This window comes from Phocoena phocoena, chromosome 1 (assembly GCF_963924675.1).
Source record: "Phocoena phocoena chromosome 1, mPhoPho1.1, whole genome shotgun sequence".
Taxonomy (NCBI): Eukaryota; Metazoa; Chordata; class Mammalia; order Artiodactyla; family Phocoenidae; genus Phocoena; species Phocoena phocoena.
Window position 1 is genome coordinate 103,524,208 of NC_089219.1, and position 15,932 is coordinate 103,540,139.

General features: G+C 47.7%; 1 protein-coding gene across 1 annotated transcript in view; it reads left to right on the forward strand.

Annotated features, from left to right (window-relative positions):
• Positions 1 to 15,932, forward strand: part of PTGFRN (prostaglandin F2 receptor inhibitor) — a 74,203-nt gene that overhangs the window by 22,488 nt on the left and 35,783 nt on the right. The window contains exons 3-4 of the mRNA XM_065892901.1: positions 2,143 to 2,556; positions 7,279 to 7,659. Coding sequence (XP_065748973.1) covers positions 2,143 to 2,556; positions 7,279 to 7,659 — 795 coding nt within the window. The remainder of the gene's footprint in view (positions 1 to 2,142; positions 2,557 to 7,278; positions 7,660 to 15,932) is intronic.

Here is a 15,932-nt window from a genome sequence, read left to right on the forward strand (position 1 = left end):
AAGTCCTCTGGGTGTCTGCTCCCACCTCTGTCCGATGGAGGAATAATGTCTTACCTGATTAAAGGCAGAGGATGGGCCAGGTGCCCTCTGAGGGCCCTTTCTCTTCACTCCGTTATGATTGTGAGCCCTCCCGTGGCTGGTGAGTTGAGGCAGAGTGGTATGTGATGGCGACTCCAGCTGTGAGCCAGGTTGCCTGCGCTCAGTAAGTCCCGTGGCTCGCTCTCCCACTTGTCAGCTCTGTGACCGTGGGCATGTCCCATGCCTCAGCTTCCTCCTCTGGAAAACCTTCCGTAAAGGTCAAGGTGAGTTAGGACATGTAAAGCCTCAGAGCAATGCCATAGTAAAACAGTCAGGTTAGGGATGAGAAGGTGACGGTCATGATGACACTGGTGTTCAGGTTTATGGCTAACAGATACTTACAAGCTCATGTCTTTCTTTGTACCCTTCATGATTTAGAAGTTGTAGGGGTCATATGTGGAGAAAGAACGATGTGGTCACTGCAACCTTATTGGCCTGGCTGTGCAAGTAATCACACCTTATGTATCTGGAATGTTTGGGTTCGTTTGTTTTTTCATTTTCCAAGTCCCGTTTGATTAACTCACACATTCAATTCTCAACCCAATGAAGAAGAGAGGGCAGGGTATTTCCCTAATTTACACATGAGGAAATGGAAGAGCGTAGGTTAATGACTTGCCTAAAATCACACAGCTAATTAGTAAATGGGCAAGAGCAAACGATTTTAATAATGCATTGCTTTTGTAGTCATCACACACACGGTGCACCTCCACTAGGTCAGATGCACCCTCGTCTCCATGTGTAATTCTCATCTTGAGGAGTTGGAGGCAGCGGGGGGGAACCTACCCCTCCGCCCCCACTGCCCAGTATCTTTCTGTTTGTTCTCCAGTCTTTGAAAGGCGGGAGTAAGGAGAGGCTTTCCTGGGGTCAGGAAAGCAGATGGATGGCCGTGAAAGAGACTGGCTGGCTGCCCAAGTGGAGCCTCTCGTGGCTGCCATGCGTGGTCTAGTGTCTCTCTGGCCTTCAGCTTCATGGGTCTTCAAACTATATATCCATGGCCTCAGGGATAACTGGTCTTGGGAACTGAGTCCTGTTAGCTGGACTCACAGACTGATGTGTATAGTAGAAGGTCATTCTATTCATTTGCAATAGAGATAGGTCTTTGTGATGTGTCCTTCTAAACATGTAGCAGGTTTTTTTTCCGTTATTTAGAGTAGTCCCTTCTCAAGGACACTGAATTCGTTTCTGAGTGTGGGATGGCAGGAAAACCCAAGGAGATGATGCACAGTGGTGTTTGGGGATTCTCTCAACCAGCCCGTAGGCAAGCCTGAGAGGTTGTCCCTGCCCTTTGGTAGGGGCCTCCTCGATGGTTACTTCACGTGTGGCTTCCCTTCCTCAAGAGCAGTCGCCGACGCTTCCCTGATCTCCGGCCCCTTTTTTCTAGACTGTGGAAGAGCCCAGCTTTTCCCCAGTGGGTCCTAATAGTTAAATAGCTGAGGCGTCGGTTTTCCTGGATGGGTTCCTACCCTACAGATACCCTCTGCTCACCCTAGTCATTCTTAGACATTCCCCAGGCCTCAAGGCACAGGAAGCTCTCCTGTGCTTTTGTGCTTTGTGGATTACACTGCCTTAACTCCTAGAAGATCCCCCAGGTTCTCTACTCCAGCCTGTGTCCTAACAAAGGAGTGTTGGACAGTAGTGGCTGGTTATTTGATTGTGATTGCTGAGTTCCAAGCACCGTCCTGGGCACCTTCCCTTATAACTGGTTTAATTCTCAGTCAACTTCCGGAGATAGGTCTCGTTGTCATCCCTTTTTAGACTTGAGGAAAACGAGGCACGGAGGGGTAAAGTGACTTGCCTAAAGGTGGCAGAAGTAGAACTCCAAGGCACAGCTCCCAAAAGGGAATTTGCACCACCTAGTTCTAGCCAGGGGTCTTATTAGTGTCTCCTCTTTTTTCAAGTCAGAAAGTTGAGATCATAGATGAAGCGCAGTGGGCAGCCGTGCCCATCTGGGCTTTAGAACAGGGGAGGGGAGGAGGAAATTGTGCCGCAAGCCCCGGACGGTGCTGGGCACTTGCGCAGTGGCTGGGGTGGCGGTGTGCTGACGGCTCCGCTTTCTCCCTGCAGTGCTGCCGGATGCTCTGCGCGTGGCCGCCGGCCCGCAGCCCTCCCCGGGCCCCAGCTTGCGTGAGGGCGAGCCCTTCGAGCTGCGCTGCTCGGCCTCCACCGCGTCGCCGCTGCACACGCACCTGGCGCTGCTTTGGGAGGTGTGGCGCGGCCCCGCCCGCCGGAGCATCCTCTCCCTGACCCACGAGGGCAGGTTGCGGCCCGGCCCCGGCTACGAGCAGCGCTACCGCAGCGGGGACGTGCGCCTGGACACCGTGGGGAGCGACGGGTACCGCCTCTCCGTGTCCCGGGCCCTGGCCTCCGACCAGGGTTCCTACAGGTGCATCGTCAGCGAGTGGATCGGAGAGCAGGGTAACTGGCAAGAAATTCAAGAAAAAGCCGTGGATGTGGCCACCGTGGTGATCCAGCCAACAGGTGAGTTTCTGGAAATTGCATGTTTTAGACTATATATTATTCAGGGCAATGTGGTGTAAAGAACTCGGGCGGGAGCCTTTTTCTTCTCTGACAACGTTTCTGCTCCTCCTGGGAGGCCTCGCGTTGGCGGGTGAGGGAGTAGGGTGCTGTTAATGGTTTGGGGAGGATGCATTTGTTTTGTGCCAAATGCCGAGACCCCTGGGAAGCTGCAGGTTGCATAAGATACTATGAGAATTTTGTGACTGAAAGATTAAGTCCTTTTAAGTGCCAGGAGAGGTCCGGCCTGGTGGTCAGAGGGGCTTTGGGGTGGAGCTGCCCCCAGCCCGCTCCCTTGGCTTCATTTTGTTTGGTGTTTCCTAAATCTCTGGATCTGCCCTTCCCCACAGCTGTTGGGGACGTGTCTGGCTCATCCCCAAACCTCTCGTCTGACTTGGGTCCTCTAGACCTGCCTTTCAGGTCCCCTCAGATGTGACATCCCCTTGTAGGTGAGGGATTCCCTAGGGCTGGGCCTCTTCTTATGTCCTCTATTGCCACATACCCCGGAAGCATTCAGCCCTGGGGTCTATACGCAAGAAGTTTTTGTCATCTGTGAACCAGCCTTTTCAAAAACAACAAACAAAACCCTTCTTACTCCTGCTAGAGGAGTAATTAAGGAAATGCAAAATACATTTTCGAAAACCCATAAAAATAAAAGAAGAAAAACAGGCCATTTTTGACTCAGTTTCCAACAGGCATCAGTAGAGAACCTACTGTGTGCTCAGTTCTGACCTGGGCTCTGGGGTCAGAGATGCTTAAGGATCGTTCCCAGGCCTCACGGAGCTTCTGGCTTGGCAGAGAGAAAGCATAAAGAGCCCATCTCAGGGTGATGTCACTGCTGTGGATGGTTGGATAGACCTGGTTGGCCGAGAGTCTGACATCTCCAGATCTCAGAGTACCCTGCTGCTGTTGCTGCTGCCTCCTGTTTTGTAAACTGGGAAGACCTTGGCTGGACTCATTTCCTAACTATAAACAAGAGTGTGTGGTCGCTCTTTTGCTGAGGTTGGAAGGAAAGCAGGAAACGATACACACGGGGAGTGTTTTTCCTCTGCAAGCTGCATTGTCCTGAGCACTCTACCCAGCGTTTACACCACGACACAGGAGCTGGATTTGGGAAAAGCAGCACTGACTGGCCACTGAGTGACCGTGGCCGTCAGTGAGGTTGGAGGTGCTCTTGCCGACAAGAGGGGCTGCAGGTCACACTCAGTCTTGGTTCTTCTGGCTGCAGAAATCACTTCCCAGATGGATTCAGGTCACCTGCCTTTTCGGAAGTGTTCTGCCAGGAATCTGACCTAAGAAACCATGGATATTCAGCTTGCATCAAACAACTGTTTTAACGGGGCAGGAGGGTTAAGAATTTCAGCTTGGCAGTGAATTATCTTTTCATACAAGAATTTCAGTTGTAAAGGTTTTTTTTTTTTTTTTTCATTTCCAACAAGCCACAAAACCCAGAGTATAGTTATAAGACTTGAACACCCTGAGTCTATTAGGCAGGCAGTAGTATCTGGCTCTCACCTGAGCCTGGGGGTTCGTAGCTTTTTGTGCCATGGGCGTCTTTGACAGTCCTTTGAAGCTCACAAACCTTTTCTCAGAGTTAATATGTTTTGATTCATAAAATCCATGTGGAGGTTGACAAAGGAAAACAATTACATTGAATAGTAATCAAAATATTTTAAGACAAATTTGTTATATAATAATATAGTGTTTTATTATTGCATTAAATAATAAGATATAGTGGCAGGCCTAGCAACTACTGTAATTTCTGATACGTGATGAATATAAGTGATATTTTAAGATATCTGCAACAGTTGTAAGGTGATGTGAAAATATCTGTGATTTCTATTGGGAACAAGGTCCCAGGGACAGATAATACTACGCTGGTTTGTTGCTTAGTTTCATAATGAGAGGAGCTGCTATAGTTCACGTAGAGGTTAGTAAAACAAAGACAATTTGTTTCTCCTGTCCATGTCACAGATTCCTTAAATTCTCTTTGTGGACCCCAGGTTAAGAACCACCACACTACAGTGATGGTCTTTCTCTCATTTTCAGCACCTGCATTCTCCATAGCTAGCTTTTTTTTTAAAATTAAAGTGTAGTTGATTTACAATGTTATGTTAGTTTCAAGTGTACAACATAGTGATTCAATAGTTTTATAGATTTTACTCCATTAAAGTTATAAAACATGGGCTATATTTCCCATGCTGTGTACTACATCCTGTATCTTATTTATTTTATACTTAGTAGTTGTACCTCTTGAACCCCTTCCTCTATCTTGCCCCACCCCCTCGCCCTCTCCCCACTGGTAACCACTGATTTGTTCTCTGTATCTGTGAGTCTGTTTTTGTTCTGTTATATTGATTTGTTTGTTTCATTTTTTAGAGTCCACATATAAGTGAAAACATGCACTATTTGTCTTTTTCTGTCTGACTTACTTCACTAAGGATAATACCCTACGGGTTTTGTTGCAAATGGCATTATTTCATTCTTTTTTGCAGCTGGTTAATAATCCATTGTATATATGTACCACATCTTCTTGAATCATTCATCTGTTGATGGACACTTAGGTTGCTTCCATATCTTGGCTATTGTAAATAGTGCTGCTACGAATGTTGTCCATAGCTAGCTTCTTAAGTATTCTTATGGCATTGTTATGATAAATGGCACAAAGCTACTTAAATGGTGGGGCTGTAGGTCATGTAGGTGGCAGTAAACCCCCCTATATTAGGAGTGGTCTGGTTGATGCAGATGTTGGTGTCTAATTTATAGGTTCAGTTATATCCAATAGGAGAAAGCCTGCATCACTCCAGGCTTAGTCTGAGGTCCCCTCTTGCATTACGAGTCCTTAGAACTGATTCTTGTTTTCCCTTCACCGTGCTTCATCCTGTCCCAGCAGTCAACCCTCCAATCCCATAGAACATGTGACAACTATGCTTAGTGATGTGACAAGGTTTTTAGCCACTTGCAGGGAAAAAAAATTAGAAAGTGAACTATACTGCTAAAGAGATGTTTCTGCCAGTATTTCTAAACGCAAGAATCTGTTTTCTCCATGCACACTGTCCACAGCTGCATATTGCCCACTTCTTCTTTCCTCAGCTGGCTCCCTCCTGAGCCTTCTTTTACCACCAGTTGTGGTGGCCGGCACAGAGGGACTCTGGCAGTATTCTGGGATCCCTGACCACGGTTTGTACGTGGGGAGGTTCAAACCGCAGCACAGGCTCAGGGTAGCAGTTTCCATACTGACTCCTCTCAAAAGATATCTCTTATTATTTTTGGCTCGTTTAAAGGTTGAAGGAGGAGGAGGAATTTGGAAGAAGGTGGGTGGAGGTGAGAAATTAGACTTCAAATTCCTTTTTCTAATACTATGCCCACCTCATTTTCTGTCATCATCAAGGCAGATGTTGAACTTGGCCTGAAACACTTGTTGGAAATATCGTCAGCCTTTGGAAATATTTATATGAAAGTCATTTACTCCAAAGGGCATGGGTTTTGGGGTTGCGTCTTTTCCGAACTGAGTGACAGCGTTTGTCGCTGAGCTGACCCGGGACCGCAGCTGGTGCCGAGTGACTCCTGCTAGAAGACCAGGACCGTGCTGTGCGTCCACTTGAATCCCCTGGGAGGTGTCGGCTAGTTATCATCTAAGCAGTTGTTCCTAGAGCATTAGCACGTGTTGCATGTTTTTCTACTCTGATTACAGATGTTCAACTTCTTTGCACAAAATCCCTTGAATAAACTAAAATGTTTCCGTGTAAAAAGCTTTGACAGGGGAATGCTGAAACCACATCTGCCTGGAGACTACACCAAATCCTTCAGTGCTTCGTCTAAATATAGTCTACTTTTAATTATCCACACAGAGAGGGCAGTGGCATGGGTAATCCAGAAATCATTGTGGTTTGGTTTTAGAATATATGCTTTGTTCTTGACCTTAAGGCGGGTGTGTGGACCAGAATAAATGATGCTCTAAGTGCATAGCCTTTGGAAGACTTGACTCGTTAGGCATATTGTCTGGTTTCACTTTCCCAGTCCTTCTGTTTAGGATCCTCCCTGCCCCCTTTTACCCAGAAGATGGTTTCACCCTCACTTCCTACCCTCCAGCTCCTGGCCCCCAACTGATAGTATGTACCGGCCAGAGCTGAGCTGTCTTTTCTCTGAAAGTCACCCAAGGCCTGTCGTGCATATGGAGAAAGTATAATTTTAGTCTTGTAATGTTCAGCAGACTTGTTTTCAAATGATAGTGTACGTGATAATAGCGTAACACTTAAGAGCAGAGTCCCTAGAGGCAGACAGCCGGGATTTGAATCTCAGCTCTGTCACATATTAGCTGTGGCACCTTGGGCACGTTAGTTAACTTCTCTGTGCTTCAACTGCCTTATCAGTAAGATGGAGATGATAACTGTACTACCTCGTAGGGTTGTTTTGAAGATGAAATTTATAAAGCACTCAGAAGAGTGCCTGGCGTATAGTAAGCATATATATATAAGTGCTTGTTATTGTTTTAATGAAAGAAAAAGAAATATGGTATGTTTCATTCATTTATTCAGTACATTTCTCAAGCACTTAAAACTGTACAAAGCCTTCTAACTTGAATGTTGCAAATAAGAAGGTAAAAGGAGATGATCTAAGGGGACGGGGGTGGAAGCAGCAAATACAATGGAGATTATCTAGATGTCCTTGTTTTCAATTTTCCAGTTCTTCGAGCCGCTGTGGCCAGGAATGTGTCTGTGGCTGAAGGAAAGGAGCTGGACCTGACCTGCAACATTACAACGGACCGAGCGGACGACGTCCGACCCGCGGTGACGTGGTACTTCAGCAGGACGCCCGACAGCACCTTGCCCGGCCCCCATGTGTTGGCTCGGCTGGACCATGATTCCCTGGTGCACAGCTCTCCTCACATGGCCTTGAGTCACGTGGATGCACGCTCCTACCATTTACTGGTTCGAGATGTTAGCAAAGAAAATGCTGGCTACTATTTCTGCCACGTGGCGCTCTGGACACCCGGGCACAACAGGAGCTGGCATAAGGTGGCAGAGGCCATGTCGGCCCCAGGTGCTGTGGCTGTGACCTGGCTAGGTGAGTGGTTTGGAGGGATGGCTCTTCACCTCTCTGGCTTAATCCCTCCTCTGGGATATGGAGAGGAGTAAGGGAGCTGTGTGTTCTGCATTGTTTGGGCCTTCTTGATATCAGGACAAGCATACTCTCTCCTGCATAGATCCCAAGCTGGGGGAGAAAGCAAAACTGGCTGAAATAGAATCTGGCAGGCAAGGGAAATGTTTAGATAATGTGGCCTCAGTTGTCTCAGTACCCTCCTCTGAGAGGATATATATTCCTTTTGTTGTCGAGATTTGCAGGGTCGGGGGCCCTGCTGAATGGCTCTTTGAAATGGATCTTTGTTGGAGGGAGAACACTGCCATTCTCCCTTTCCTTTGCCTAGATTCCTAGGTACTCTCTGGCAGGAGCTGGGGCTTTTCTAAAGCCCAGGGAAGAAAAAGAATTCCTTTAGTTAATGGAACACGTTTTTTTCACCGAATGCCCTGGAATGCCCAAATGAATTGTTTTTTTTAACAGATACCAGTTAAATCCAGGGGGCTTCCTGCTTCCCCTGCTCTTTTGGAGGGCTCTCTCCCCACGTCCGATTCCCAAGGGAGGAACAGAGTGGCCCTCAACTGTTGCCCTCCTTGCCACCTATGTTATTGTTACTTGTCATATATGTGAAGGTCATTGTCACATCCTCTTCTTTTTTTACCAGGCTCACCTTCCCCATCTCTTATTTTCCTGAATGCTTGCCCTCCAGGGCCGACTTTTCCTAATTTTGTTACTATCTTGTAATTAATCGCAAGTGGACTTAGGCAGGATGGGGCGGGGTGGAGTGTGGAGTGCTTCGCTTCCCAAGTCCATTACTGCAAAGATGGAGACAGGCCTGCCGGTTAGCCTCTTCCCTGTTTTGAGCTTGGTCTCTCTACTGTCCCCTGACTGTTCCGAGCCCGCATCAAGGCGTTTGGCATTGCTCTATTAGGAGGTAAAACAGATCTTCAAAGGCTCGGAAATCATTTCCTCCTTTGTCTAATGCTAAACATCCTCCCGCCGTGAGCCCCAACTCATTTCTCAGCTCTTCCTTGTCTCTGCAGTGAAATCTTCTCCTGGGCTTGTGGCACAGTCACTGTCTGTTTCTTCCTAATAAGCTGTTATTTGGCAAAGATGGGGAGTTGGCAAGTGGGGACCGAGGGGGCAGGGAGAAGACGAGTAATAAGAGAGTAAGCGGAGGGTCCGTCCAATTCTGAGCGAGACCAGGCGGGGTGTTAGTCATCCCTGGTAGCAAAGTGATTCTTTAATATCTGCAAAGTGAAAGGAGCGGGTTCATCTGGCAAGCTTTTATTCCTGCCGTCTGAACCCCGTGCGAGAAACTCATCATGAAGTACTGAACTGGAACAACGTTAGCCCAGCTAGAACTCTCCTTAGCAACCTTCAAAATAAAACAGATGTTGTCGGCACCAGAAGAAGAGTTTTCAGCCCTGGAGCTGAATGTGTCTCACAGCCCTGATCCTCGGTGCCTTGTGCGGTGCTGTCAGTTCCCAACACGGATGCTCCGCACCCCTCCCCCACCGACTTAGACGGCCTCTTTGAAGTCCTCATGCGCTGATCCCAGCCTACCCCGGGAGAGAGATGCTGAGACTGTCAGGAAACAGGAGGGGAACTCGGGGAGGGAATGGGCTCTTTTAGCTGGAAGGGATTTGTTGGTGGCTGTGTTCTCCAGAGAGTGGGAAGAAATAAAGAGACTAAATTGTGGGAAAAGGTTCGGTTATTATTCTGAGGATCCAACACGGTTGTTGCGAAAGCTGTCAGTGTGCTTTTCCCTGGCTGATCTAAGGCCCCAGACCCCGCATCTCTCACAGTTCTTTGCACGTAATGGGCACTCAGTAAACACTGGCCTGACGGGTAGATAAACCAGCACCAACACATGGATATGTTAAAATATGTGCATAGGAAAAGAAGAATTGCAAAGAAAACAATAAGTTCAGCTCAGAATATTCAGAGATACTGCACATGGGCAAACCTGTCAGGAGTGTAAGTGGTATTCTTCTCCTGTCTTCCCCTTAAATCTCTCCTCCTTCCCTGTGCCTGTGACTCATACCATTACAGCTCCCTGGACACTTGTCAGGAGGCGAGTTGGGCCTGAGTACAGCAGTAGGCTTTTTCTCCAGGACCTCCCACTAACACCACTCCCGCTCAGCAGTGATCAGGCCTGGTTTGACACTGTGTGATTCTCTCTAGATCTACAACATGTCTGCGTATGCATGTGGATACCATGCCACATGTAAATTGGGGCCTGCTGAGGCTAACTGAGAGGTGGCAATAAGACAGGAAGTAGTCTGTTTAGATAGGTCATCTATCTATTACACAAAATGCTCAATTTTGCTACCTGACATATTAAACATAATAACTACCGTGTATTGAACACTTACTGCGTGCCAGGGACTAGGCCAAGGGCTTTACACGCATTAAATATCTGATCCCCGCAAACAGTGCGAGTGAGGTACTGTCCCAATCCCCACCTGAAAACCACTGGTTTTCATTTTGCTCACAATTTTGAAGGTCAGGAATTAGGGAAGAACTCAATGGGGTTCATCTCTGATGCACATGGTGACAGCTGGGACAGCTAGGGCTGGGGATCCCCTTCCAGATGGCTTTCTCATGCACTTGTCACCACGTTCCAGGGCATCTCTCTCTGTCCCCAAGTGGTGTCTCATCCAGGCCCTGTCCATGTGGCTTGGGTTTCTCATGGCGCCGTCTTCTCAGGACAGGCATTCTTCTTACGTGGCGGCTGGCTGCCAAGACGCAGGAAGTAGAAGTGCCCGGCTAGTTGAAAGCTATCCCTGGGACTGGTACAGTGCACCTCCGCTGTTTTCTATTGGTCAGAGCCATCACAGGGTCTGTCCAAGTTCAAGGGGGTAGAGAAAGAGACGCCATCTCTTAATGGGAGACCAGCAAGGTCACATTTCAGAAAGGGCATGTGAGATGGGAAACGTTACTGCATCATCTTTGGAAAGTAGAATCTATGCAGCGGTTAATGCTTGTTCCTTTTATTTCCAAAGAAATGTTTAGAATGGCTTGGACAGAATTATGGCCCTAGGTCAAGTCTGTCCCAAGTATTTTCATCTTGAGGGGAGTCTGTCCCGAGTATTGTCATCCTATGTGGAAACAGTTTGGCTTTGGGGATCAGCTTCACTCCTGAAACTCTAAAGCATAGAGTCCTAAAAGCTGGGTCGTCCTTGTCCTCATGTGCTTGGGTGCACTGAGTAGATGAGAGATTGAAGCTGATTGGGGTCTTCTCACGTTCCATCGTGTTAACCAGAGACATCAGGGCAATGACGTGAATGGGTCTGTCAAGTCCAGGAGCACTTGTAGCAGCTGGGAGGACTATAATTTTTTAGAGGGTAAGAAAAAAAATCTCTTTACTTAGGATGGATGCCCTACTTTTGAAGGCAAAAAGATTTAAGTTGGGTTGCAAAACGAAGTCCAATTTAAAGCAGGAGGCACAAAAATAAAATCAAGATCAAAAGGGGTAAAAAAAAAAATCAAAGAATAGGTATTGCAAGATGGTTGGGATGGATTAGTGACTGCATTTGAGCACTGAATTTGCCTCTGAAGTTTTGGAGAGTTGAGGCAAAAGAGATGTGATTATACAGTCCTCCTCTGATGATGGAAAACAAACAAAAGAGAGACAAACTTTTTCTTGGCACTGAATTTAAGGGGCATTCGATAGCATAATGGACAGTGCTTTCAACTGTTCTTTTACACACGCTCTAAGTGATTGTTTAAGTGGATGTTTCTTATATCCACTCCCCATAAAAGCTGAAGGCATAAATCTTAAGTGTGTGAAGGAGTTTTTGTAAGAGACTGAGTTACTGTGGAGGACGAATGTCGCTTTGTGTTGATCCAATTTAGTATATGGCGAAAACTACAGAGAATCGGGAGGAATGGCTGGTTAATCTGCATGTGAAGCCATCTCTCTCTGCTATCAGATGTCTTAAATGAGCCCTTGGCAAGAGTTGGATACTAATCAGTTCATGGTTGAGTTCTCTGCCCGAAGTCCCAGATTTCTGTGGTGTTAATTGGAGAGGGTTCCACGGGCTTCAGATACAGGAGCAGGAAACGGCAGAGCCGAGTGGTGCTACTCGGGCTTAGGCACCTGATTTGCATTCTTCCCCACTTGCGGACCGTCCCCTCTTCCAGCCGTGTGCCAGCGAGGAAGGTAATTATTTTTCTTTAAAAGGAGCTGTTAATCTGCTAAGTACTTGGGAGAGACTTGAGAGTTCTTTGCCGTCTACAGAAGATAAGATTTAGATCTGCAGAATTTTTTTTTCTTTATTTTTTTGCGGTACGCGGGCCTCTCACTGTTGGGGCCTCTCCCGTTGCGGAGCGCGGGCTCCGGACGCTCAGGCTCAGCGGCCATGGCTCACGGGCCCAGCCGCTCCGCGGCATGTGGGATCCTCCCAGACCGGGGCACGAACCCGCGTCCCCTGCATCGGCAGGCGGACTCTCAACCACTGCGCCACCAGGGAAGCCCCCCAGAGAATATTTAATTGTTGTATACCAATGATGATAGTGGCGACTCTTTGACAATTAGTCAACTCGCTCAGCTGCATCTAAAGTACCTGCCCAGTTCAGGGTAATAAAACTGGCATCGGCAGAAAAAAGGGCCTTCTTCCTCCTGTTTCTCGTGCTTGCAGCCTGTCCAGCTAATTAGCTCTCCCAAGTTAACTAAACTTCAAAGGGGGCATTAGAACATGGCCCTGTTGTACGCAGTTCAGGATCAGTGCCTCAGCTGTTATCATCCCTCTTGTCTTCTGGGATGGAGCTGGCTTTGAGAAGCATGAATAACTGGGTGTGTAATGAGGCTGTGCGATTCGGCCCTAGTGGGAGCCAGGCCACGGAGCCAACGCCTCTCCTATGATTCTGCTTCCCCACCCCCCACGCGCTGTACAAGATCTTAGTCTTTGAACTTAACCTCCTTTGGGCTTTGATTTCGGTTTTGGTTTGGTTTGGTTTAGGAAAAGTACGTGAAAATAGTATCTATCATGTAAGGTGGTTCTGAAGATTAAACCAGCATGCAAGGAAAGTGTATGGCCTGGTCCCTGGCATACAGGAAGCCCTTCATAAATGCCAGTTATTAGTATCCTTGTACCTTCCATACAGAATTGTTGTGAGAGTGAATAAATTAGGTAATCTGTGAAATCCCCGGGTTCGGGTCCCTGCATGTGGTAGGCACAAAATATCTGCTTTTACAAATTAGCCAATGATTCGGGACATTTTCATTGTTTTGGAAGTTATAACAAAGGAGTTTAATGACCCATCATCAAAAAACAAAGTCTTTCTTGGTGGGGCTTGCAGTATGGGAGGCCGCAGCTTCAGGAGGTGGTGTGTAAATGAGCAGGTCGTCCTGGGAGCTAGATTAGGGAGAGATCCTTGTTTCTTGGAAGGTTAGTGATGTCGTGCCTTAGACTGGCCTCAGTATTCTGTAAAAGGGCTTACGATGCGGGTGGGTTGTTTGTTTGTGTTAAACTTTTGGAGTAGAAATTTACCCAGAAGTAGAACAAACCACCAGCTTCAACAGTTATCAGTATTTTGCTAATCTTATTTCATCTCTCTTCCCTCCCCTAGACACACACACACACGTACATACACTCTCTCTCTCTCTTTCTTTCCCCTGCCCCCTCTTTTCTTTTCCTTCTGGAAGAATGTAAAACACATCGCAGACATCATGTCATTTTGCCATTAAATACTTTAGTACGCATCTTTAACTGATAAGCATTTTTTAAACATAACCACTATTACATTCTTAGATGATTTCTTGATGAGATCAAGCAGAATACAGCAGTAATCAGTAGTGTAACACTTATGCTGAAAATGAGCATTTTTATGCAAAATATTAAATTTAGTCCAATTCAGCAAGTGTGTTAATGTCTTTTATGTACAAGGCACTGCATACATAGCACACACAGATGAATCAAATAGTGGGTCCCAGACCCTGAGAAGAGCCCTATAGAAGGTCCATGAGGCAGACAGACCTGTAACTGAAGTTCAAGGGAATGTTCAAGTAAAGTCCTCAGAGAGCAGGGAACCTGGTGGGCGGTAGGGTCTCTGTGAATGTTTGCTGAATAAGAAGTAGAGTTTGGGACAGGCTGGTGAGTTCACGGGAGGCTTCCTGTTCGGTAGGAGAGGCTACCTGAAGAGGTCTGTGCACGACGGACCTTGAGGAATAGGCCCAATCTCTGCCAACAAGTTTTAAAATTGTGAAACAACAATAAAGGAAGATTTCCATACACGCACCAAAACATAAAAGAAATAGGCACCCACTCACACGCCTACCATTCTGACGTAGTGGAGTCATATCTTTTCTAGGAGTGTAAGTCTGAAGGCGACCTCCAAGGCTGGGGGATCGTTCGGATGACCTTTGCACATCCTTTAGATCACTGGAACTTATGCCTTGTAAGTCCACAAGAAGCCACGTGTTTGTTTGTTTTTGCATTAGGATCCTCCTTTTGCGGGCCTAAGATTTAGTTTTAACAGAGAACAAGGAGACCAACCAGTCAATGAAGAGATTTTGCTCTTCTGCCAAGCTGGCATTCCTGTAACTAGATGCACACACACTGCAACCCCTGGACTCTCCTTTCTCCACATTTGGATACATAGATTTAAACAGATCCATCAAGGGGGAGAGGAGGGAGTAGAATGGGGGAATCGGCTCAGTCGTTTACTCAGCGCCTTACTGAGCAGGTGTCCCGGGCTCTGAGGCAGAGGCAACAGGCGGGAAGAAGCAGAGGAGGTGATGAGGGAGTGGTAACAGGCGCCACTGGCACAGAGTCTAGAGCGTGTACAAGAGGGCAGTGGGCGGTGGAGCTGGACAGAGGGCTTAGACTCACACCCTGCAGGGCCTTGAATGCCAGGCTGGCGAGTGTGTTCTTCACTCAGTAGGTGAGAGAAAAGCCACCTACTGGGAGGCTTCTTTTTTTTTTTTTTTTTTGCGGTACGCGGGCCTCTCCCTGCTGTGGCCTCTCCCATTGCGGAGCACAGGTTCCGGACGCGCAGGCTCAGTGGCCATGGCTCATGGGCCCAGCCGCTCCGCGGCATGTGGGATCTTCCCAGACTGGGGCACGAACCCATGTCCCCTGCATCGGCAGGCGAACTCTCAACCACTGCGCCACCAGGGAAGCCCCTGGGAGGCTTCTTGAACAGATGACCTGGTGGTGGTGTGAGCCTAGAGGCAGGTTGGAAGGTTATTATAATAGTCTTGGCTGGTGGCAGAGGGCCAGGACGGGAATGGTGGTCGTGAGGTTTTCACTTCTGTGCACAGATATTTATAGAGCACCTACTGTGTGTGAGGCCTGGAATGTGAGAAGTGGAAGAGACGCTGAGGAGGGAGAATGGTGAGACTTAGGCACTGTCTGAAGAGAGTGGGATATGGCACACCTTTCAAGAGGGGGGACTGGGAGAGTGAACGGTGGGGTGTGGTACCAGGAGCAGCAGTTGGAAAGTTGGGAGGAGGAGCCAGCTGTGTGTGTTTGGAGTGAGGTTTCAGCTGTGTGTGTGTGTGTGTGTGTGTGTGTGTCTGTCTGTCTGTTCCCCTGCTTTGGCCCCAGCTGTTTCTTACACTCCAGGTTCAAACACTGGCACAGAGCTGTGTCCTTAGCATCTTGACTTGGTGTCTCCATTGCATTTCAAGAATAACACATTCACAACCCAATTCACCTCACTCCACACACACCTCTGCCCGTACACCCCCCACACCCCCTGCCACACATACACGGACCAGACACCAGTCTAAGCACTTTCACGTGTATTATTTTAACTGTTAATCCTCATGATAACATTATGAGGTGGTTACTGTTATTCTCCCCATTTTTACAGATGAGGCACCAGAGAGGTTAAGTAATCTGCCTAAGGTCACACAGCAAGTGAAGGCAGAGCCAGGATTCAAATACAGTCTGACTTCCAGACCCCTGGCTCCTCACCACTGCTCTTTACTGCTTCACAGTTTGTTGTTCAGGTTAATGTGGTGACACATGCGAAGGGTCTTCGCGTTGTGCTCGGAGTGGAGCAAGCTGCTGCTGCTTCACGAGGGCTCTTGATGATCTGGTGTTCCCATTTGGTCCTGACAGGACTGAGGAGGGCAGTCTTGCTGTGCGCACAACCAGTTCAAGTCTGTCCTTTCCACATTGAATGAACTTGGTTGTCCTTGTCCTCACTCTAGTTGCTGTGCTGAAGTCCCACATGAGGAAAGGGTCTGAAACCCTGGATGTGGGCTAAGTTGGGAATACCTCGTCATATGTGTGTGATGGTGTAAA